General features: G+C 35.0%; 1 protein-coding gene across 3 annotated transcripts in view; it reads right to left on the bottom strand.

Moving 5' to 3' along the window:
• Positions 1–23,658, bottom strand: part of LOC135836181 (connectin-like) — a 289,346-nt gene that overhangs the window by 31,586 nt on the left and 234,102 nt on the right. For all 3 annotated transcript variants that reach the window (XM_065350833.1, XM_065350834.1, XM_065350832.1), the window contains one exon: positions 9,291–10,358. In XM_065350833.1, coding sequence (XP_065206905.1) covers positions 9,291–10,332 — 1,042 coding nt within the window. In that variant the 5' untranslated portion in view covers positions 10,333–10,358. The remainder of the gene's footprint in view (positions 1–9,290; positions 10,359–23,658) is intronic.

Raw genomic sequence — 23,658 nt, 5'->3', positions numbered from 1 at the left:
CTACAATTTTCACGAATTTTCGAAATAAAGTTATTTTGATGATGTTGGTGTCGTTTTCATATGATTCGATACCGCTGAGCACGAATATGACCTCACATTTTCTGCTACAATCTCCTAGTCCTCTCCACAGCCCCTCAGCCCTACAATTTTCACGAATTTTCGAAATAAAGTTATTTTGATGATGTTGGTGTCGTTTTCATATGATTCGATACCGGCTGAGCACGAATATGACCTCACATTTTCTGCTACAATCTCCTAGTCCTCTCCACAGCCCCTCAGCCCCCTACAATTTTCACGAATTTTCGAAATAAAGTTATTTTGATGATGTTCTACTGTCCCGGGTGTGCTTTCCCCCAAATTGTGGATCTTTATAGCCCCCCAAAATCGGTTTTTGACCAATATATCGAGAACTATTGACTCGGGACAGTAGGGGACTCCTCGGATTCGTTTTCAGGACATCAAAATGGACCAGTATACCAAAAATCAGCTTGCCACCTACAGATTCACTACATATAGAGCCTGTTTTTTTGCTAATCATCAAAATAACTTTATTTCGAAAATTCGTGAAAATTGGGGGGGTCTGAGGGGCTGTGGAGAGGACTAGGAGATTGTAGCAGAAAATGTGAGGTCATATTCGTGCTCAGCGGTATCGAATCATATGAAAACGACACCAACATCATCAAAATAACTTTATTTCGAAAATTCGTGAAAATTGTAGGGGGCTGAGGGGCTGTGGAGAGGACTAGGAGATTGTAGCAGAAAATCTGAGGTCATATTCGTGCTCAGCGGTATCGAATCATATGAAAACGACACCAACATCATCAAAATAACTATATTTCGAAAATCGTGAAAATTGAGGGGGCTGAGGGGCTCTGGAGAGGGGTAGGTGAGTGTAGCAGAAAATCTGAGGTCATATTCGTGCTCAGCGGTATCGAATCATATGAAAACGATACCCTACTCATTGATAGTTATTTTTTTCAAAATTCCCATTTCACCCCCTACCCCCCTACGATACATTATTCCAAGTTTTCACCACGGCGCACCAAAGCAAAAAGTTCTAATATAGTATATGATGTTTGGGGGCCAAAAATACATCCAAAAAACGTGTTTACAAAATTGTACCTCGCAATTTTGATTGTTAATAGGCCTCAAAAAATGAAAAAAACGCCATTTCGAGGGGTAAATATAAGGGGAGGGGGTTGAAAATTTTTTTGGGGATACCTATCAAGGATATACATAACTTCCAGAAAAATTTTCAAAATCGGTTGAAATGGGGCTGAGAAAAGTGTTACTGAAATTTCAAAAAAGGGGGGTTCCGCAAAATTGGGAGGGGGTGTGGATCTGAAATTTTTTGCGCGGAGGTTTCTCTATGGTACCCACTTTTCATGCTAATATCAACTCGAACGCTTTCAGGGACCATTTCACCCCTCTTAGGCGCCTATAGCCGTTATGTATTTTTCAGGGAACCCCCCCTTTTTTGAATGGTTGTGGTTCCACCCCCCTTAGGGGTAGAAGGAAAGTTGATATATCACTAGATCGGAAATTTGACGTAGAACAACATTCTTCAACCACTTTTGCGCTAGAGTCAATATTTTTCGATGAATTGGTCAAAAACCGATTTTGGGGGGCTAAGATCCACAATTTGGGGGAAAGCACACCCGGGACAGTAGGGGACTCCTCGGATTCGTTTTCAGGACATCAAAATGGACCAGTATACCAAAAATCAGCTTGCCACCTAGAGATTCACTATTCGAAGCTAATTCTACTGGACTACAGCAATCATGCAATTTTGATCCAAAACCTGGAGCTATTGGAACTTTCAGAAAAATGTAACAATGATTTTCTAGCGTACAGAAAAGTGAAATCGACTTCAAAAAAGGGTAATCTGGGAATTCCGACACCTGCCACTATTATAAAAATCTCATTAAATTGATACAAATCTTCATACGTGATGGTTAAGAATCACATAGACTGATAAATCATTAGATCCAATGAAATTATTCCAATCGCTGAGTCAGCCATCAAAAGTACATAAATTCACCAGCAATTGGGTGGGTACGTACGTACGAGATGGTTTGTGTAGTAAAAAAAATCAGACGTCATTCCATTAAAGATGGATGTAGCCAGTTTATCGACAAAATCACGAACTGACCTATCAAATTCACTGAAGCGTTACATTTTTTAACGCTCCCTGCGGCTGATGAAGTAGCGACTAACAGCATAACGACAGCATCACCGAAACCAAGGCAAGTGGAAAACTTGCGAGCCGTGTAACTTTGACAGAATAGTTTACCAACAGTGGAAAAAAAAAGGAAAATGTGACTCGTAGAGGGGGCAATTTTCCAGTTACAAAAATAATGGGCGTCGTTTAATTTTTTTCTCTCTCTTTTCATTTCAGTAGCTTTCTGTTTTGATTAATGAGCGCCAATTTAAACTATACGACAACGACGACTACGTGAATCTGGTTTGAAAATCAATTCGTTCGTCTCCTATGTGCATTGTCTTTTCGTGCTACGCGGTCGTAGACCGTTTAAAAAGCCACCTTTATCGTGACGTGTCTCACTTAAGTTATCAATTTCTTTCAGCTATATAGTATGGCATAGCGTAGACTTTAGACAACGACGGACGCGAACCTACCTATCCATCGCGCAAAAACCTATATATCTCCGCGAGACAGACAGATAGACGCGGTGCATGACCGAAATACTAAACGAATATCGCTACCTATTTAAAATGTAAACATTCGATCAAAAATTACACCGCTCGATGGTTCTCACGATTTATGCATAAATGTAGGTAGACGTACTAGACATACTTCACATGTAGTATAAGGTTCTTCTTTCTACGTACCTACGTGTACCTTCCGAATACATCTGTGTACTGTACACATAGTCTACGTACAAGGTACATTTTACAAAAAGCTAAACCTACCTAAGAGAGCAATAGGATTGAAGAAGGGTAGGAGAAAAAAAAACCTACAAGGAAATTGAAATAAACCAAGACGGTCTGAAACAAAAGCCAACGTGATATTAAACCTAGTAAACGATACCACGGATAGTACACTAAAAGCGGACGATCATGTAAAGCGGAATATTTCAAAAGTAAAAGCCTTTCCCGCCATTTAACAAAGGGTTGTGTTTATTCAATTTATTTTGAATTAAGGCTTTGTTAACCGACAATTTCCTGCTGTTATTCAACAAAAGACCGTTTAGTCCAAGATAAAGGACTCTCTACTTGTACAAAAACAGCGCTACTAAATACACGCTCGCCTTTTTCAGCTCTCGCATATTATTATTCCGATGCACTTCGCTAGTGCTCTCTGTGCTTCGTATTTATACGTACGTACGTATGTATGTACAAAAGAAACGCGAACGGCAATACGTTTCGCCGACAATTAAGAATAATTCGAGATATTTGGAAGGTATGCTCGTAAGTACATATGTATTTCTGCTTATGGTAATACGATCTGCGTTGTAATTATCAAAAACAGGAAATACTTATCAAGAAATATTAAACGCCAATTTCTTAAATTATGAGATCATACAGGGTGTCCGCGATGAACTAATGCAGAGCTAGATCTCATTTGGAAAAAAATAATACATCAGTTGATTAAATTTCCAAACGTTTTTAAGAACTTGTAATCAAATCAAAATTTCCAAAAACTTACAATTTTTTTCAATTTTTTGAAATTTGAGGTAATGACCAAAAAATTGGCACCACTGCGTTCCAACATATTTTCCCAATTTCAGGAATGAAATATTACTACACTGGCTAAGCTAACACGAAATATTAGCGAAGAAAAAAATTTTCAAAACACGAATTTACCCAAAAATAAGCGACTTGCAAATTTTCAACCGCTCGGTGTAGAACTTTATAGTCCGCGGCATATGACAACAGACATAATTGCATACACCCCCCCCCCCACTGATCCGCTGAGACAACTTTTTCCCTAAAGGGGACATCCTAAGAAACATTTTAAAGTAAACTTGCCACAAAAAAAGTTGTCCTGGCGGCCATTTTGATTGATAGGTCAGCCGAAATCTCGCAGGTTTTGCTTTCCAAAATAAGACTTGCACAAAATTTGTAAAGCTGGACAAAGCTACATCGAAAGAGCATGCAAAAGTTGATCATCAGCAAAAATTTCAAGCGTTGAAGTGCATTTTTCGATTTATGGTAAATTTTTAAAAATCAAGCCAAAAATGAGGGAAAAAATAAAAATGTTATCAAATTGACATAGAAAGCTGAAATTTGAGATATACCTTATCCCATTTTCGACCAGTCAAACTGATTGGAAACGATTTCGAACCAGTTTGAGAATTTCTGGAGTTTCCAGTAGATTTTTGAAATTTTAAATTTCCACAAAATTTTATCAAATGCAGTTGAAAAGCCGAAATTTAAATAATACTGTATACTAATTTCAAAACGCTGAGAAGTCGACTGCAGGTGGTTTCGAGTCGTTTTGAAGCTTCCGGCAATTTTTTGGACCTTCATGCTCGATAGGGTAAGTACCTATTTGAAAAATTACCCTTTCGCCTCCGTTTGAGGTAGAAGGATGAAATTCAGTTTACACCCTATTTTTGACATTATTCCGAGATGGATTGCAGACAGTTCCAATCCGTTTTGGAGCTTCCGGCGGTTTTTTTAGAAACTTATGACTTATGTTCTTCAAAAATTGCCACAAAATCTGTCCGAATGAACTTTAGCACGTACTGTGCAGAGTGAATTTTGGCTTTAGACTCAACTTGATGAAATTTTGTAGAAATTTCAAGTTTCGAAAATGTACTGGTGGCTCCAGTAGTTTATAAAAAGTCGCTGGAGGCTGCAAACCGACTTGAAATCCACCTGCAGTAGATTTCATAGGGAATTGAAATCAATTTACAAAATCAAATTTCAGCTTTCTAACTGCATTCGATAAAATTTTGTGGAAATTTCAAGTTTCAAAAATCAACTGGAGGCTTCAATAATTTTCAAAAAGTCGCCGGAGGCTCTAAAATTACTTGAACCCACCTGCAATTGACCTGATAGCGTGCTCAAGTTGGAATGCAGCATAAATTTCGGATTTCTAACGTCATTATTGATAAAATTTTGAAGAAATTTCAAGTTTCAAAAATCCGCTGGAGGCTCCAGAACTGCTCAAAATGGTTCAGAACCAATTCCAATCGGTTTGACAGGTCAAAAATAGGGTATATCCCAAATTTCAGCTTGGTAGGTCAGTTTGGTAAAATTTCGATTTTTTTCTCATTTTTGGCCGACTGTCATTTGGGACTGGGTCACTTTTCCCAAAACGAGTTGGGTAGTGACAGGAGTGGAAAAAACCACGATTCTTTCAAAAATGCCCCTCTTTGAAGGCCCATTCCCCCCCCCCCCCCCGAGACACCCTCGGAGCTAAAAAAAATCTGAATAACCTTCAATTCCAAAATGAAGGTCTTTGCTAAACTTGGTAAAAATCCGTCGACTTTTTCCACTCTAACGTACTTGCATAATCTGGTTCAAGTAGGTACCCAAGTTTTCAGAAATCCTAAAATTAAGCACCATCGGCACCGGTAAAATCGTAATGAATATTCTCGGTCTTACAAATACATATTTCTATTACCAATTCTATCCCTAATTTATTCCAAGTAGTATATCACATTAACAATTAAACTCGCATATGGTTATAGTAGTTATACCAACTGCATTGGCAGACTGGAAATATCTAACGATGGAATAAAGGTTTCCACCGCGACCTAGCTTCACCAGCACCATATCGTGCGGAAAATATGGTATACATTCGTATAGTATTATATGGAGAAGAGCACCAGCAGCTATCCTCTTCTGTGGAAAAGTGGACAAGTTATCGTGCTCTTAAACCCCTTAATTCAGTCGAGTTATTAATTAGCCGAGCCTAATAAAGGGTTAATTTTAAATACATTTCGCGAATTTATTCATTAAATTAGAATTATGGAAATGCAGACGGCCTGCTGTGCTTGTGCAATACTTACCTACCTAATAAAACTTTTAAGAAGAAAATTCCGGCAAAGTTTGCAGGTGTAGCTACGTTTGAAATTAACTTAAAACCTCCAGAGAGATTATTTTTTATACGCTGTTGCGCGTCAAACTGCTCCAGGAAGAGAAAAATTGCCGAGAATAAGTTTTATAGTTGAGAGATTACAGTGACAAAATGTAATTAGATGATATGTCTGCCATAGTCGTTATACAGAACGTGTTTTTTCAAGGGGGAGAGTGGCGTGTACGAAGGCGAGATTTACTCACAAGAACCGTTCAGTAGATCATTTTATATGTAGGTGGCACAAACATTTTAGCTGTCTAATCAAAAAACTGAAAACTCTATATGGTTTTAAATTTTTTAAAATATTTGTAGTCCGAAAGTCATACGAGAAAATTCAGAGGCCGATTTCAAGTTGAAGTAAATTCTTTGATTTTTGAAGAAATTTTCAAAATGGCGTACATGGCCTATACTGACAAATGTATTTTATTTTTAAAAAAATAAATAAAATATAAGGATAGAATATAAATTTGAAAATCGGTTTCCATGCTAAAGCCAACGCCCCAAACCGATTGCTAGATACCATTTTTGAGCGGTTCTGGAGCCTCCAGCAAAAACCGAGTTCCTTCCAACAACTTTAAATCGCTCCAGACGACGCGACGTTGTAATCAACTTTGGTAGTTGAAAATTTAGTCTTATCATAAAAGTATGATATTCCGAATTGACCACGACAAATGAATTGCGAATCTAAAGCGATGGGTTAAAAAAAGCATTATTTTTCTGTAGAAAATCTCAAATTTTTAAATCCTCAACTTCAGCAACAAATTTTTTGAAACATCTTCAACCTCCTCACGTCAATCCTCTGCCCCCCCCACCTGAATCGATCCTGTGCCTACAGCAAAAAAATACTTTGCTCCGGCGTTTTCGAATCCCTCCAGAAAGAGTCATAATCAACTTCGACTGGTGAAATTGAAAATTTAATCCTGTCATAAGTTTGACATGTTGAGTCGATCAGAGCACGTGAATCGTAAATTTTAGGTGGCGACTGACGAGTTGAAAAACGTATGTATTTTTTGCTATTTGGAAATCTACAACATTTCAAAAAAATTTCGGTCTTCAATTTTTGAAATACTCGTAAATGGTAACTTTTTCTACGTCCCTCCCAATTAAGTCGACCATTCTCCTCCCAATCATTCCATGACCAGGGCTCGGGCTCAATTTTTTCCAAAAAAAAAGTAACTTTAGCAAGTAACCAAAGAAACTCAAAAAAGTGACCAAAAAGTAAACAAAAAAGTGACCAAAAAGCAAACAAAAAAGTGACAAAACGCGAGCAAAACATTTTAATGTAGAAGAAAAGTTACAAAAAACAGAATTTATTTCAAAATTAAAACTTTTTGGTTAAGTATATAATTTAAAATGAAATCATGAAAATCGATATATGTAAATATGTACCTAATTTGACAATTTTGGCAAAAAGTGAACTTTTTTTTGTCAATTATGGGTAAAAAAAGATACCTAAGTATACTTTTTCAATTTTATCAAAAAAGTTGGATAATTTTCAAACTTTTTCATAAAAGCAAAACTTTTAGATAATTTTTGGCAACAAAGTGAGAATTTCGCAATTTCCTGTAAAAAAAGAAACAATTTTTGGGAGACTCGCTTTTAGAAGGGCGAAGAACTTTTTCGCAATTTCAAACAAAACAACGAAACTTTTGGATAATCTTTGGGAAAAAAATAACTTTTCAACATTTTTTTCAAAAAAACGAACCAATTTTTCAAATGACGAAAATGTTCAGCAATTTGGCAAAAAACGAGTTTTTTTGGCCCTTCAGATAGAAGACCATAACTTTCACTATTGTTGGCAGAAAGCAAAATTTTTGACAGTACAGATAATTTAAGCAAATGACAGGAAGCAATTTTTGTCAAAAAGGAAAACTTTTTAGCAATTTTGCTAAAAAGCAAACATTTTTATCAATTTTTGAAAAATTGACAATTTTTGGCTAGAAGAGACGATTTTAGTAGAAAAAATGGAGTAACCTCTCCTTTCTTAGAAATGTCAAATCACGGGTAGTTTTTTGCTCAAGATGACTTACTTAATTCTTAGAATTTTCAACTAAGCAGAAAAGTTTGACAAAATTTTAGAAAATCAGTTTAAAAAATTGACAAAGTAATTTTTAGAAATTATTGATCGATTTTTCTCAAGTTTCTAAAAGTCAAACTTGATATTTGGAAGTCAACTTCAAAGTGAGTAGAAATTCCAGAAATTGACCATTTTCTTCAAAACGTTTAAAAGTTTGATATTATGTCAAGAATTCAAAGAAATTTTTTCCGAGTTCTTATAAGTTTAGACCAAATATTATCGTAAAATCAGATTATTTTAAAACTGATTAAATTTTTTCCAAGTTTGAAAAGGCCAGGTTTTTTTTCAAGTTTACAAAAGTCCACATGTTGAAAACTGATCAATTTTTTTAAAAGCTTGACATAATGTTGATAAGTTTAGTTATGAAAAATTGGAAATTGGTCATTCTTTTTCCGTTTTCAAATGCCAGCGTTCTACTCAAAATTTTTTGGTTCCCAAATGTCTGACCCTAATATTAAAAACTCTGTGGAATTTTTATCGATTTCAAAAGTCAGCGTGATGCGGTCAGCGTCTTACGGATCAACGATACACAAATTTCGGATAGACCCCCCGGCGCAAAAAAAAAACAGTAAGAGTACTTTTAGGGAATAAATTATTGGCAAAAAAAATCAGACACAGTCTTAAGAAAAATTTCACCGCCATTCTTTTCCACTTTCCTCTCTCACAGCCGATATTATTTTTCAACAAAATTGAACCTCGCATCTTTTATTGCATTCTCAGCCAAGTAAGTATGCATCGAATTCCGCAATATAAATTGAAATTGAAAAACGCACGTAAGTTCGGGGAAAATTTTCTCGTTTAAATAACGCGGTGATATTTCGAATGTTTATAAACATAGTCTGCTGTATAAGTCTTAAAAATGTCAAGATATACTATATGCGAAATTAAAAACGAGCAAAATATTTAATAAGTTGGAGAGTATGGTGAACGGGGAAGGAGAAAAGCTCACACGATACATACACATAGGTACGAGTATATACCTACTCGTAAATATCTTCGGTTTTTTTTTTTTTTTTTTGAAAATTCTATACCTACACGAAGAATATACGAACGCGTAGACCAAAATAGTCTGCTCATAAAATTAAACCACCCACACAATCCTCGTACATATCGAAATGTATACCTATTTAATTAAAATACGTAATACGATAACTTCGCACTTACCTTCGATATGAAAATAGAACGATTCGTTTTTCAATTTATCCAAAATTGGCGACGCTGTATCGTAAGTGAACGTTTGCAGAAGATTATCCCGTAAATCCAATACTCGTAAATGAGGTAAACTGACGAACACGTTGTCTGGTAAAATATGTAGTTTATTTTCGGCCATCACTAACCTATCTAAACGTTTAAGGGCGTAGAATACTTTCTCGCCGACACTCTCGATCATGTTCTGGTCGACGAATAATTCCACCAAATTGGGCATTTCGGCGAACGTAAAATCTTTCAATTCCGATAACAAGTTGGAATGTAAATCTAGCCTTTTCAACGACATCAGCCCTGCGAACGTGTTTCTCGATATGGCTGTGATTTGATTCCTATGCATTTCCAATTCTTCTAAATTTCGTAATTCCGAAAAGGCCAAATCCTGCACCACGTTGATAGAATTTTCTTCGATGTACAAACGTTTCAACGACGGCAGATTCTTAAATATATCGCGGCTGATTTCTTTGATGGCGTTATTACTTAAAGTTATTTCTTTCATGCTTGGTAAATTCGAAACGCTGTATTTTTCCAACACTTCTACATTGTTGTGTTTCAGTTCGAGCCTTTCCAAAGACGTTAGATTGGCAAAAGCGTACGGTACAATTCTGGTAATATTGCCATACATTAAAGTGAACGAACTCAATTCGGCCAGATTGCTCAATGCTTTGGTAGGTACGTAGGTAAGGGTACTGCGAACGTTCACTTCCAAAATACGTAATTTAGGCTGAGATCGGAATTCTTCCCAAATGAAAGAATCTTCTTTTTCGCCTTCATTAAATATCCAACACTTGGCCTCCGTAGCGTTCGAATACGTTTCGCTGTCGCAATGACATTGAACATTTATTTCGCGAAACGTCTGTAAATCGCATATATTTATCGTCTCGTCTACGTTCGATGGCTCGCTGAACTTGTGGTGGAACTTTTTCTTATCCTGACGACGAGTACTGCACACGACCAACACCACCGATAGCCAGATATGTATGGAAAACAGCGCCCTCATTGTTGGCACTGCGAAGACGACACGATCTGAAACACAAATCAAAGCCTTTTATGTAGAAAACGCATGCAATTCGGTTAAAGGTAAGGTACCTACATCGTCCCTAAAATATTTTTCAAGTGGAGAAAAAAAAAACGAAATAGAGGAAAGGATGACAAAAAAAACTCGCTTAAAAATCCACTTGCAATCTTGACAAAGACTACAAAGTGTAATACATCAATACGCTATAAGTTTCGTTGCCGCGTTCACGTATGGTAAGACAACTCTTGTCAGATTCAAGATAACCACGAATCGAGGTGATGACTTCAAAAAGCATCGCATCGGCTTATATACGTATAGTACGAGTATATGAGGTGTGCTTCAACACGTAAAGCCTTTAAACAAAGAAACTGCGAGTAAAAAGCCCCTATACCGAACGGCGAATAACACGAAGCATCGAGGACACAGCCTACCTACCAACAGAACAGACACTATAGAAAAAAAATATTGACTCGAGTCAGCTGATATGTAAAATGGAACTTCTTTAATTCATTTTCACTTTATAATACGACCTTGTACGTGGCCAGAATGACGATATGGGAAAAGTTTCAGAAAATAAGCCAAACCATTATACTGCTCTCAGTTGTGCAATCGATCCTTTTTTGGAAACGTGTAAACATAAGGTTGCTTTTATGCTAAATTTTTCATATAGCTTATATTTCATTTGTATTCTTTTTTGAAATTTCATACACGAACGTCTTTAGCTTTACGTATTGTGTACTATAAGGTATCCTCTTTTTTTCACTCGCTCCCTTCAAAAAACGTAGGGTGTCTCGCCAAACGTTCGCCATATTTCAGATTTGGGGCTAACTTTAGCACATCAACATCGGGTGCTTATATGAAAATTCGAATGGAAAGTCGTTTCCGAAATGAACTTCCAGAAACCAAGCTTTTGATCACGGTTTCCTGCGAACAAAAAACCTTCAACTGTAAAATGACCTATCTTTAAAATTGGAGGCGCAAGTGGATGATGAACTTTTCAAGACATCTCAAATTTTAATAATTTACTTTTATCATCTGTAGATCCTTCAACTTGCATGGAGTACCATTTATCGTTACCGCAAAAAAGGACGAATGCAAGACAAGAAAAGAAGGTTTGAATGACAAATAGTACATTCGCACTAAAACAATAAAAGTAAAAGTAATTTTTTTTTCAATTTTTCGACTCGATTATAGGTATCTATGTTTACTTATATGTACTTACAAATTGAGTAAATTCTTCTTCAAGGTGAATAAAAAATTTAATTCTTGAAAATTTGGAGGAAAAAGTAATTTAGCAGTCTACAGGATGTCCACTCATTTCTGGAAATGATTTTTCCTGACTTTTCCAGATTTTCCAGAACAAGTTTTCCATTTTTCCAGACATTTTTTTTCAAAATAAAAACACCAAATTTTTAAAAATTACCCCTCCTTTGCATTAAAAAAAATCACGTTTTTCAATATGTTCGGTTCCAAAGAGGAGAATGGATCAAATGGATGAATAATTTGATATTAAAAGTGGTGGGGAAACGACGAATATTTTCAAAAATCAGCGTGACGCTGATGAAGGTTTTACGGATTTTGGACAGACCCATGGTGCAGAAAATATAGCCATGTCAAAATGTGAATCTATTCTGGTATTTACAGGGTCCCAATTGAAAACATTTTTTTTTCATTTTTACATTTTTTCAAAATTTTGATTTTTTTAAAAAAGTATTTGCCCTTTATTTTAAGTAACACAAGGCAAAATTTTTTGCTAATCTATTGGTATCTACAGGAATTTGTTGACCAAAAATAACTACCTCTTGACTACCTTTCAAAAAAAAAAATCATTAGCTTCCAAAATATTTTCAACCACCCCCCCCCCCCATTCGATTTTTTTCATTTTTTTTAATGTTCGCTCAACTGCCAACTCAGCGCAACAGTCGAAAACGAAAATCAGAATCAAACGACATACATATCAAAAATATATTGTGCGATTCAACAATGGTGGGGATGGGTAGAACCTCGAAAATACACGAACTAAACAAAATTACCCCAGCGACGCGAGGGAAATTTTTTCCAAAAATAAATACAATAAAACTACTAGAATCATCAAAAAATTACAGATGAACACTTTCAAAAAACTCCCTGCCTTTTGAGGGAAAATTGCTCGAAATTTCTTAAATTTCTTGAATTTCCCCCGACTTTTCCAGACGGCCGAAATGCCTTGACTTTTCCAGGTTTTCCAAAAATGTGAACACCCTAAATCAAAAAAATCGGAAAAATAACCATAGTGACTCAAGTAACTTATTTACTTACTTGAAAAATAAACGAGTTCGAGTACCGTCCACTCCCTTCCTTTCCCTTCCCTTCCCTTCCCTTCCCTTCCAAAAACCCCTCAATCACTTTTAAAATACTAAAGGCTAACAAAAAAGTCCTGCGATTTTCCTGATTTTTTTTTCATGGACCATATTTTTCAAAAAGTTTCAAGTGGTAGGTATTTTCTATCATAGGTACCTTTACAGTTTACCTACATACCCATTTTGGTTTTTGCAACATTTTTTTTGAGAAAAAAATATATTTTTTTTACTTTTGTCTTTTTTTTTGAAACGTTAAAATGATGTTTTTAATACATTTTATTTTTCAATTCATTCTTTCCTCCTTTGTTTTTTCCAAAATTAGTGATTTCCCTCCGTCTCCTTTCTCATGAATTTAATCAACATTTTTCTTGAAATGTTGAAAAACCTGCAAAAATGGTTTTTCTGCTTCCAATTTTGATAAGGAGGAGATACGTCGACGACGGAGGTATAGAGTATAGACAACGAAAACGAAGGACACAAAAAAGTACATTTTCTTATGATGATTTAGAATTTCGTTTTTTATTCGTTTTTTTCATTTACTTCGGAATTTCTTAGCGATTATTCCAAATGAACTTTTCGATGCGATTTAGAATGAATTTTTATGTAGTAGATAAATGTTTTAATAAATTTTTATGGGCGATTTGAATTTCATTAATTTCGCTGGGATAATTTAGAATTAATGTGACGATTCAGAATGTAATTTTTTGTAGCATTTTTTGTGGAATTTTTTCATGATGATCTATACTTGATGAATTTCATAGTAATTTTGTAAAATAAATTTTCAAATTACGTACATAGAAATCAAATTTTAAAGTTGTGGTGTCCCTAGCCTTAGTAGCTGTATATGGCACCCATAATAAATAAATAGATAAATAAATAAATAAAATGAATTTTTTCGGGTTAAATTCAATGAGATTTCAGTATTGATCTGTAATGATTTTTTTGGGATGAAAGGGACGGAGAGAGAGAGGGAAGGAAGGAAGGAAGGAGAGGAGAGGGAGGGAGTGGTTTCAAATGAATTTTTTCATATTACTTTAGAAAATCGAGCTCAAGCAACGCACATGTTGTAGCTAAACAAATTTCCTCGCCCATTAAAATCTTATCACCTCCTTAAAAATGTAGGAGGAGAAATTTTTTCACACTTTATTGAGATTAGCAGATTATTAACATGAGAGGCATTGCGATTTAAATAAGGGGAGCACTAGTATGGGATACCATCCAACTGAGTAACTTACAACTCAAAACACACGACTGTGCAGTGTGCAGTGTGCACATAGTACCTATGTACATATAAATTAAACAAGAAAAACGCTGCACTGCCGAACTTGATGTTTTTTTACTTTTCGTACGAAAAATCGACTTGCTCCGAAAAATCACTTAAATGTTTCGCAACACGAAAAAAATTACTCTGGTATCTATGCGTTTTCAAAGACAGGTATAATAAAAGGATTTAAACTTCTCGCCGAATCCATAATTTCTTACAAATCCTAGGTTCACTTGTTTGATCAGAATTGTAACGAAGTTTTTCAACTTTATGGTTGTATACGCGAAACATAAGAGTTTGAATTTCTCGTATTCGGATTTACATTCTGTATTCTTCTTCATTCCCCTTGAGATTGTTTTAAGGTTCATAAACGGGTAACGGTGCGTGAGCGCCAAGCATTGCATTGGATATTTTAACAGCGTCGTTTGTTCGCTTTGCTTCGTGTAACCTTATCTTACGATATGACTACATTTTAAAAAATAAATGCCGGAAAGTTTGTACACAGAGAAAGAAAGAAAAAAACATGAGAAACGGAGAAAACAAAAACGACGACGATGAGATGAATTCGCGTATTCTTAAGCTATCAACAGGTTCATTTTTTAATAATTTTCGCACTCGAGCGTACGTAAGCTTCGCTAGATTAAAATATAAAGCATCTTTTCGTACCTACTACTGCAAATGAATGATAGAATCTTCAACTCTCGAGAAATAAAAAGAAAAAGTAAATTTCGTTCGTTCTGCGCCGTAAAAATTAATGTTTTAAATAAATGCAAATCTACCGGGTGCAAAACAAAAATTTGTACACAATGGAAGACTCGTTTCGTATTAATTCGACGAGACACCTGAATTATAAATATTCCCAGAAATGGCCAACTTTCAAGTGAAAGTCATCAGATTCTGTTTTCAAGTTTGATTTCAGGTTTTATTATTTTCACGAAGGGTTAAGGGGAAGGGGCTGCAAGTTTTTGTTACTATTACATTCGAATCGATCATGAATTCAGTCAAAATTCCATAAAAAATGTTGATGAAACATTCTATATTATGTCAATAAATGTAGCTTGTTGATTAAATTTCAGGCAAAGATCTAAATTGATTTTTTTCGTGAGTCAATTTGAAAAAAAAGTGACTCACTTCCTCCTTTCCAAAAAGTCCAAAACTTTGATCATTTGGTTATCACTAGATTTCTACGTAATTATTGAAGTAAAATAAGAGTGGATAAATTTGACAAATCTAAACTTTCTCAGATGCAAATCACCAAAAAAATATATATTCAATTTTATAATTTGGTATCGTTATATCTATTCACGATCCAATTATACGTCAAAGGCACACCATGAACAAAGAATTAAAAATCGTTCGCAAAATCTTACTGGTAAAAAAAATTTCACCTTAATTCCTCAAAAAAAAACTTTTAGAGCCAACAACCCTGACATCCTATCATCATATTCAAATTTTTCACCCATTGAACTCCAATTTCAACGCAAAATAAAAATACCAGTGACACATTTCAATTTTCAAGGCGAACAAAATGAAGAAAATTTCAATTCTCAAACGTCTCCGCAAACCGTACAAATTTAAACATCGAAATCAAAGTGTAAATTAATTTTCACAATATTTTCCAAAACGTTCGTCGTCGTGAAGACGATAAACAATGCAAAAAAATAATTGAAAAATCTTCGAGTATAGCTATAAATTGGCCTACTTATAATACGTCTCAGAGAAACCTTTTCATTTCGTCGAAACTTGCTTTCAGGGGAAAAAACACACTTAAGCGAGCTGTTGAAAAATTTCTCATTCAAAAATAAATTTCTACAACTGTCAAGCCCGCGTCACAATTGTGATTGAAAAATAACGCGACTCGCGTCAGTCGCGTTGTACCATAAAAATATAATGAGTCCTAAATCTACTCGAATATTACCCACCTACTAAGAAGAAAACGAAAACAAAATTTCTCCATAAATCGAAATGTGAAAAACCTCTCACTCTGTGCATATTCAGTACAGGCATACGTCTCTAAATATGAAATTTTAATTACACCGGAATGTAAAATTCAAACCAAAGAGCATATAGTGGATTACGTGTGGTTGGAAATACTCTAGGTAGCTGGTATAGCTAGATAGGTAAATAGGCTTCACGTGTAGTAGGTATAATATGAGAGACGTGAAACACAACCGTGTAATTTATTTATTTACTTTAGAACCTTTTATAACTACGAAGCTTTGAAAATTGCGATTTTCTTTGAGAAATTTTCCAAGCAACGATGCAGGCAGTCTATAGATATATAGCAAGGTAAAGAGTTAGGGTTTTTTAAACGTAGAAAAACTTTTATCGGCAACAATAAGAAATAAGTCAAAATTAAATTTACGTGTTGAAAACGATCGCTTTCTCAGTTTAAAAGTCAAAGAGAGAAACAGCACCACCGTACGATATGGGCTACGTACAAAGGTACATAGGAGGTACTCGTATTCGTCGATCGTAGAATCAAATAGGTAAAACGTACAGAGAGTAAAAATGTTAGGATTTACTCGCAGTTCTGTCAAGCGTATCCATGGAACGTGTGACTTTTGTCACTGTTGGGTATAGTAATGTGTAAGTACTCGTACGATGTATCTGCATTGCGAAAGTGTACGGTACGGTACGGTACCCGACGCCGACACGTACGTAGATATATTTCAAGGTAAGAAAATCTTCGCTTTATCAAAGCAGCAAATAAAGTTAACAAGTTGTTGAACTGAAACCTTAAAGACACATCTACATTTTCTCTAGTAATGTTCTTCCTTTGTAAATAATCGAATTACTAGGGGTATAAAAGGTTAGATAAACTACACTGCATTAAACGCTACGATAGAGGGTAGTTTATCTTACTATTTGAAGCCCCTTTAAAGTCAGGGGGAACATATTGTTAAAGGGTAGACGTCTCGCCGCGCCACACCGCATCGCATTCAGGACATCCGCGGTCTATCGCAACGATACTTCATTCGTTGCCCCCCTCGGGCCTCCCCCGCCATCGCCATCGCCACCAAACTACCATAAAAATGACTACGCATTACCCCGTATTCTGATGCTATGGCATGGCGCTGCATACTCTCGAAATTTTCAGCTTCGTTCGTATCTACTCATCATCGACTTTTCAAAAGAAGCACAGACAGACGTCGACGAGCAACGACGACGACGACGACGAGTAAATCGAACCATATACACAACTACATTGTGAACTTACGCAGCTTCCTAACGACAATCGTGGCTTTAGTGGCTTTATTGAGGTGAGGGGGCTTGAAATGGCTAGAATGAGGAACAGAGGGGTGTTCTTTTTACCTTATAATTTTGTATACGCGCGTTTATATAATGATGCATCAAGACGAGCACTCGAGTCAGTGATTTTTGCCTCACTCACACACTCATTTTATGGGGTATTCTCGAAAGAATGATTTTGTTAAAATTATTATTCCTCGTTTTAAACCTTTTTTTCCCCTTCTTCTTTCGTCTCGTGATATTTCGTTTCTTTCTTCTCTCAGTGTTTTTCCACTCGCCTTGCCTCGTTGGTCTCGTTTTCGTCTATCTCAATAGATCGCGGATAACTTTTTTGTACTCGGCTGAATTCGCTCGCAATCTAGTCATAAATCACTGAGTAATGGTCTTTTGTACCATATAAAAGATTCACAATTAGCTAAATTTCTACAGTATAATTGCGATTAAATCTTTCCCAAGTTCAAAATGGTACCACAACCATCATCGAATGTGGAACAATTTTACGTTGATGGCCTAATCTTACAAGTTCTTCACATTTGAGCTACATTTCGTCGTAATCTCGTATAATTTTCGAAAATCGTTACAACGAGTTGCCCTTGTTATTTACTTCCATCCTTTTTGGACCAATTGATATTTACAAATTGGCAAATAATAGGATCATTTTTAAGCGAAGTGGGCGTAAGGAATTTGTTTCTTTCGAGTGCCTATTTTTTTCTCTAGTTGTTACAAAATCATTGTAGAAAGTGTGCTATTTTTTTTGGTGTTCGTTTTTTTCCTCATTCGAGAGTGAAAAAAGTTTCAAATTGTACGGTACACAATGTAAAATAAATGTCGAAAATTAAACAAAACAAATCTGTATCAGAGTATAAAGGAAAGTTTAGCGAGTAAAGCAAATGTTGGATAAAGTTGAATTGAGATTCGCTCGCTTCTCGAGATTCCTTTCCTAACCTAAAGTTCCAAATTAGGTAGGCTTATGTGTGTTATGATTGAGTTAATTTCTTTTTACATTTTCTTTTCTTTTCGTTTCAAAAAGTCGTCGTGAATCGATACACAATTGTGTAACCATAATGTAAGCAATAGATAAGTATATGCCTATACCAGGGAGGTGTCTCAAGAAGAACAATTTTTGAACCGAACAAAGTTAAGTTGTAAAAGTATATTTGTACAAAAATTTATCACCAGCCAAGATTTCAGGTGCTAATAAAGTTCAATTCTTCGTTTTTTTTGTGAATTTTAGAAAACAAAAATTCGGGTTGAAATGCAAAAAATCAAAATTTCACCAAGCCGACTTCAAAATCTAAAAATTGGTAGGTGCCTGCCATAATTTCAACTTCTCGAATTGATTGGAAAGGGTTTCGAACTGTTTTGAATATGTATGTAGTTCATTTTCACCAAAAATGTAAACAAATCTCATGTTTTGCTAAAATTGTAAAGTCAGAATTGTCCAAAAAGTCTAATTTGGACAAAATTGTCCAAAAGGTAATTTTTTTGCCAAAATTGTTAAATACAGTAGTTTTTTTTTTTTAAACTGTCAGAGTTCCATTCTTCCAAAAATTGTCTGAAAATCACATATTTTTTGTAAAGATAGTCAAAAAGGCTCTGGTTTTTGTCAAAGTAGACCCGTCAGAAAGTAATTTCTTCCAAAGTTGACAAAAAGTCCCATTTTTGGCAAAATTGTCAAAAAGCTTAATTTTTTGTCAAAATCGTCTCTTTTTTGTAAAAACTGTCGAAGAGTTCCATATTCTTCCCAAAATTGTCAGAAGATCTCATTTTTTGTCAGAATTGTCCAAAAGACTGTTTTTTGTTGAAATAAGCAGTCAGAAAATTCTATTTTTTCTAAAGTTGTCCAAAAGTCTTGATTTTTGCTTAAATTGTGAAGAAATCTGTTCTTTCACCATTTCATCCGCAATTAACTTATCTATGCCTTGAGCTTGACTGTCTGAAAAATCCTATTTTTTGTCCAAAACAGATTGAAAAGTAGATAATTTTTTGGCCAAAATTACCAAATTTTGAATTTTCAAAATAATTAAATTTTCTGCCAAAAACAGTTTGCTAGCCAAAATTTCTGGAAAAGATCGCGTTTTTTGTCAGAATTCTTAAAAGGTCCCATAATTCTCAAGTTTATAGTTTTTGCAGAACATTCAAAAAGTATTAATTTTTCAAAAATCTATTTAAAAAATTCTTTTTTTTTTGTTTTTTCAAAATTACCCGATAAAAGCCTTGTTTCTTGCCAAAATTGCCAAACAGGTTTCGTTTCCAAAATTTCCATTTTTCGTTTCTTCAGAAAATGGAAACATTTTGACCCAAAGAAATCCTAGGCTAGTTCGTATATTTTTAAACCTCCCCCTCTCTCCCAAATTGAAACATTTGAAAAAATGTCTTGCCAGAAGTCCGGTTTTTGTGCTGTTTTAAGATGTTGTCCTATTTATTAGATACTTTGCCCCCCACCCCATCTTCAATACATTAAAGCCATTCACCATTCTGGAGCCAGTGGAAATTTTTTAGTTTTTTTAATATTCGAAAAAAAAGTTGAATTAAAATAAAATGTAGTTCGATGCCCTTGAAAAAAAAATCTTTCTGTGTAATCGTCATAATATCATAATTTATGCATGTTGAAAATAAATTTCTATCCTTTATGAATTGACTCTACCGAAAATTTTCCGAATCCGAGAAGGATGAATTATTCAGAAAATTCAAACAATAAAATATGTACAATCAGCACAAGCAACGTAATAAAAGTAAAGTTTTTAGACAATTTTTCATATTTTCAACTTCATCTTATAAATCAGAAGATGTTTTACGAAACTGTGGAAAAAAATATCTCGAGGAACCGTTTCTCTTTTTTTTTTCGTTTCTCATCCAACGAAAGGCCGTAAATTTCGAGTTAATTCAGATTTTTACAGTGATTTATTACCTACCTTGAATAAAATATGTATAGGGTTGAAATATCCGCGACTATTAATTAATCTGCAATAAATATTTTAACAACAAGTTTTCCGCGCCAATGGGCGATATTATTTCTGTTTTAAGTTTTTATTTAATATTCAATCGGTGTGTATTAAGTAATCGAGTCTGATTTGCGAGATAGATAAATTATTCTTTTTCGAGGCTGTCTATATTTTGGAAAATTACGTTTTCTTGGACAGTGAATTGAATGTAGGTGCAGATACATATAAGATTTTATTTTGGGAAATTGAATTTATTGTGTGGTCAGGAAAGTGGCACGAGATATATGCAAATGATTGCGATTCTATTTTGAATTTAATTACGTTTAGCGGTACGATATTTATTGAGAGAACATGAGAGTATTTGGAACATTTTCTCTATTTGAGATATTGCCATAATAGTTTAAGATAAGTATGCAAACTTATATAAAATGCAAAATACATACCAGAAATGTAAGCAAATTATATGGACATTGGAGTGTATCTCGCAAGAAGGTTTATACCGAAATCCATTGTTAGCTTTTTAGATGTTGTCTACGGTGTTTCAAAGTTAGCTAATGTAATCAAAGATGTCGTCACGTCATCGAGTTAAATTTCATTTTGCACCCTTTTATGCATGCGAATATTATGCATGCATAAAATGCATTCATTTCTCAGGTTTTGGGACAGATAGAATGGTGAGTTTTTGAAAGAAAATTTCCAAAAAAATTTTCAATGAGATTTGAGTGCTTGAAAAACTGTATTTGGTAGTGCAAAAAATTACTTGACAAAAAAATCTTAGGATCAAAACAGAGAAAAATTGAAAGATTGGCCAAAAATACGCTACCATTACCACTTCAAGGGACAATTTCAGGCGTTCAATTTTTTTTTTTTTTGAGTTTTGACGAATATTTGAAAATTTGAAAATCCATTTTCCACAAAAAAATCTGAATTATATCAAAATTGAGTTGGAATGTCTAAATTTGGTGTAAGACATATTTTCAAACATCTAAATGGATTCCTATCTTTCTATCTCGCTGCTACCAATCATATCTAAAGTCTTTGAAAAAGTGGTTCATAAGCGCCTGGTGAAAGTCATCATAGAGAACAATGTCATTCCAGCAATCCAATTTGGCTTTCGAGCAAAGCATTCAACCATTGAAAAAGTACATCGCGCAGTTAATACATACTATAACTCAGGCGCTGGAGAAAAAGCAGTTCGCGCCAGCTGTCTTCCTAGATGTCAGTTGTGCCTTTGACAAGGTCTGGTATGAGAGACTTATCATCAAACTAAGAGCTTATCTTCCTAGCAGTCTATGCGATCTACTAATATCTTATCTGAAGCATCACACCTTTAGAGTTCAATGGGGCTGTGGCTCATCACAAGATACAGCAGTTGCCCTATGGAACTGGATACCAGGTATGGAAATACACCATTTTCGCTCGGTTATAGATTTTGTAGTTTAGACGGTGATGTGATTTTTTCATTTCAGTCGAATAATGAAATGGAATCAAAAAAATGGTGGGAAAATGTCTATTTTGTGTATTAAAATGAATATGAGGTGAAAAAAATAACGTAAATTGGTGGTATTATTACTAAATTGAGATCTTGAAAATTTTTTTCTATAACCAAAGATGGCGTATTTCCATACCTGGTATCTAGTTCCTTAGTTGCCCCTGGTGTTTGGCAAGGCAGTGTGCTAGGACCTATATACTCTTTCTTATTTTCACAAAAATGACTTCCCAGTTACTGAAGATACTATCACCATGCTGTTTGCAGATGACTCTGGTGTCATTACATGTGATGATAATTATGAGAAAGCTGTAAGTCGTCTTCAAACAGCTGTAAACAATATTGTTGAATGAGCCAGAAAATGGAAGATCCAGCTGAATGAAAATAAATCTGTATGGGTATAGATTTTGCGCTCTGCAAGCGCGGATATGTTCCCACTATCATCAACAGCAAACCAGTCCCTGTGGCACAGCACACCCGCTACTTGGGCTTACACCTAGATTGTAAGCTGAATTGGCAAGAACATGTTAGAAAGAAACATGACCATATGAACCTACAATTTCAAAATTTTCAATGGTTAATTGGAAGCCATTCAAAATTGAGCTTAGCCAACAAGAGGCTAATTTACAAAACCATATTTCTTCCTGCGTGGTCATATGGATGTGAAATTTGGGGCGTCATGAAAAAGTTAAATCAACTTATCATCGAGCGTTTCCAAAATAAGTTCATGAGAGCCATAACCAAGGCTCTTTGGTTTGTCTCAAATGAGCAACTTCAAAGTGACCTCCGGCTTGAACCAGTAGACATACTTAATTGCTTATTCATTGAAAAGTGAACGCATATGTGAACCGGCTCCATAAACACTCGAATTGTTAGGCTGTGATTCTTTTAGACCAAAGTGATGACACAAGAAGGCTGAGCGGACTCCACACCTTGGACCTTATCAGCCTCTAAGTGCACTATGCAATTACCGTAAATTAAATATAATTTTTAAATAGTGTTGTAATAGTTCTGATAATTTTAAGTTGTTGATTTTTGTATCAGTTCCATAAATAAATAATTTTGAAAAAAAATCTAAATGGATTATGGAGGTTTCCATGTTATTTTGAGCTATTTTGGTGCCTCCTGTGGATTTTTGAAATTTTTAGTTCATAAAAAAAAAGGAATAAAAGATAAGTTTTTGTCTCTGTTTATGACGATCTTCCAAAATTTGGAATCCTCAAAATTTTATTGTGGCTACAGAACATTTTGAAACCATCACCGATTAATTAGGAGGTCAAAAATAATGTAAGTACATACATATTAGTCACTTCAGCTTCCATCCCCAATTCCATGTAAAATGAGCCAAATTTAAATTTTTAAAAATTCGTCAATAATCGAAAAATGAAATTCAGCTTTTGATATTTAGCTGGGTGGTGTATTTTTGGACCTATTCGTCTACATTTCCTGTTCTCTCGTCTTCATACTCCTATTTTTTACAATCACGCCCGTTTATTTCGACAAAAATGATCATTTTGTTTGTCGATTCGGTGAATTTCCTATACTGAAAATCTAATTATCTCATTTTGGTTTTAATGATGGGGTAAATGCCACCTATTCCCTTTCATCTTGAGCTGGTTCTCTGTCGACTTTAGAAAACGTCAGTTTCTCGGCATAATTAAGGTTTTAGATAGCCAAAAACAAAGCCACTTTTGCGGGCTAGACATCTAAGGTGAAAGTGAAATTTCCCTCAAAGGTTTGCTTTCGTCGAGATTTTTGTTCTTAGACGTCGAAAGCGGTTAATTATTCAGTGTGTTAGGATATACTATATATACACAGCGAAGTGAGCTACCCGCCGCGCTTGTACGATTATGACGTATAAAATTCACAACAACGCCACAACCGCAAAATATATTTGTATAAACCTTTGGAAAAACTAACAACAAGAGTGTACGCTGCAGCAGCGATGATTTCCACGCACGCGGCACGGCAGTATTATCAACTTTCAAAATTTGCGAATTATAAAAGTCACACTCGCAC

The sequence above is a fragment of the Planococcus citri genome, chromosome 2 (genome assembly GCF_950023065.1).
Source record: "Planococcus citri chromosome 2, ihPlaCitr1.1, whole genome shotgun sequence".
Taxonomy (NCBI): Eukaryota; Metazoa; Arthropoda; class Insecta; order Hemiptera; family Pseudococcidae; genus Planococcus; species Planococcus citri.
This window is presented reverse-complemented; position numbering and strand designations above follow the sequence as displayed.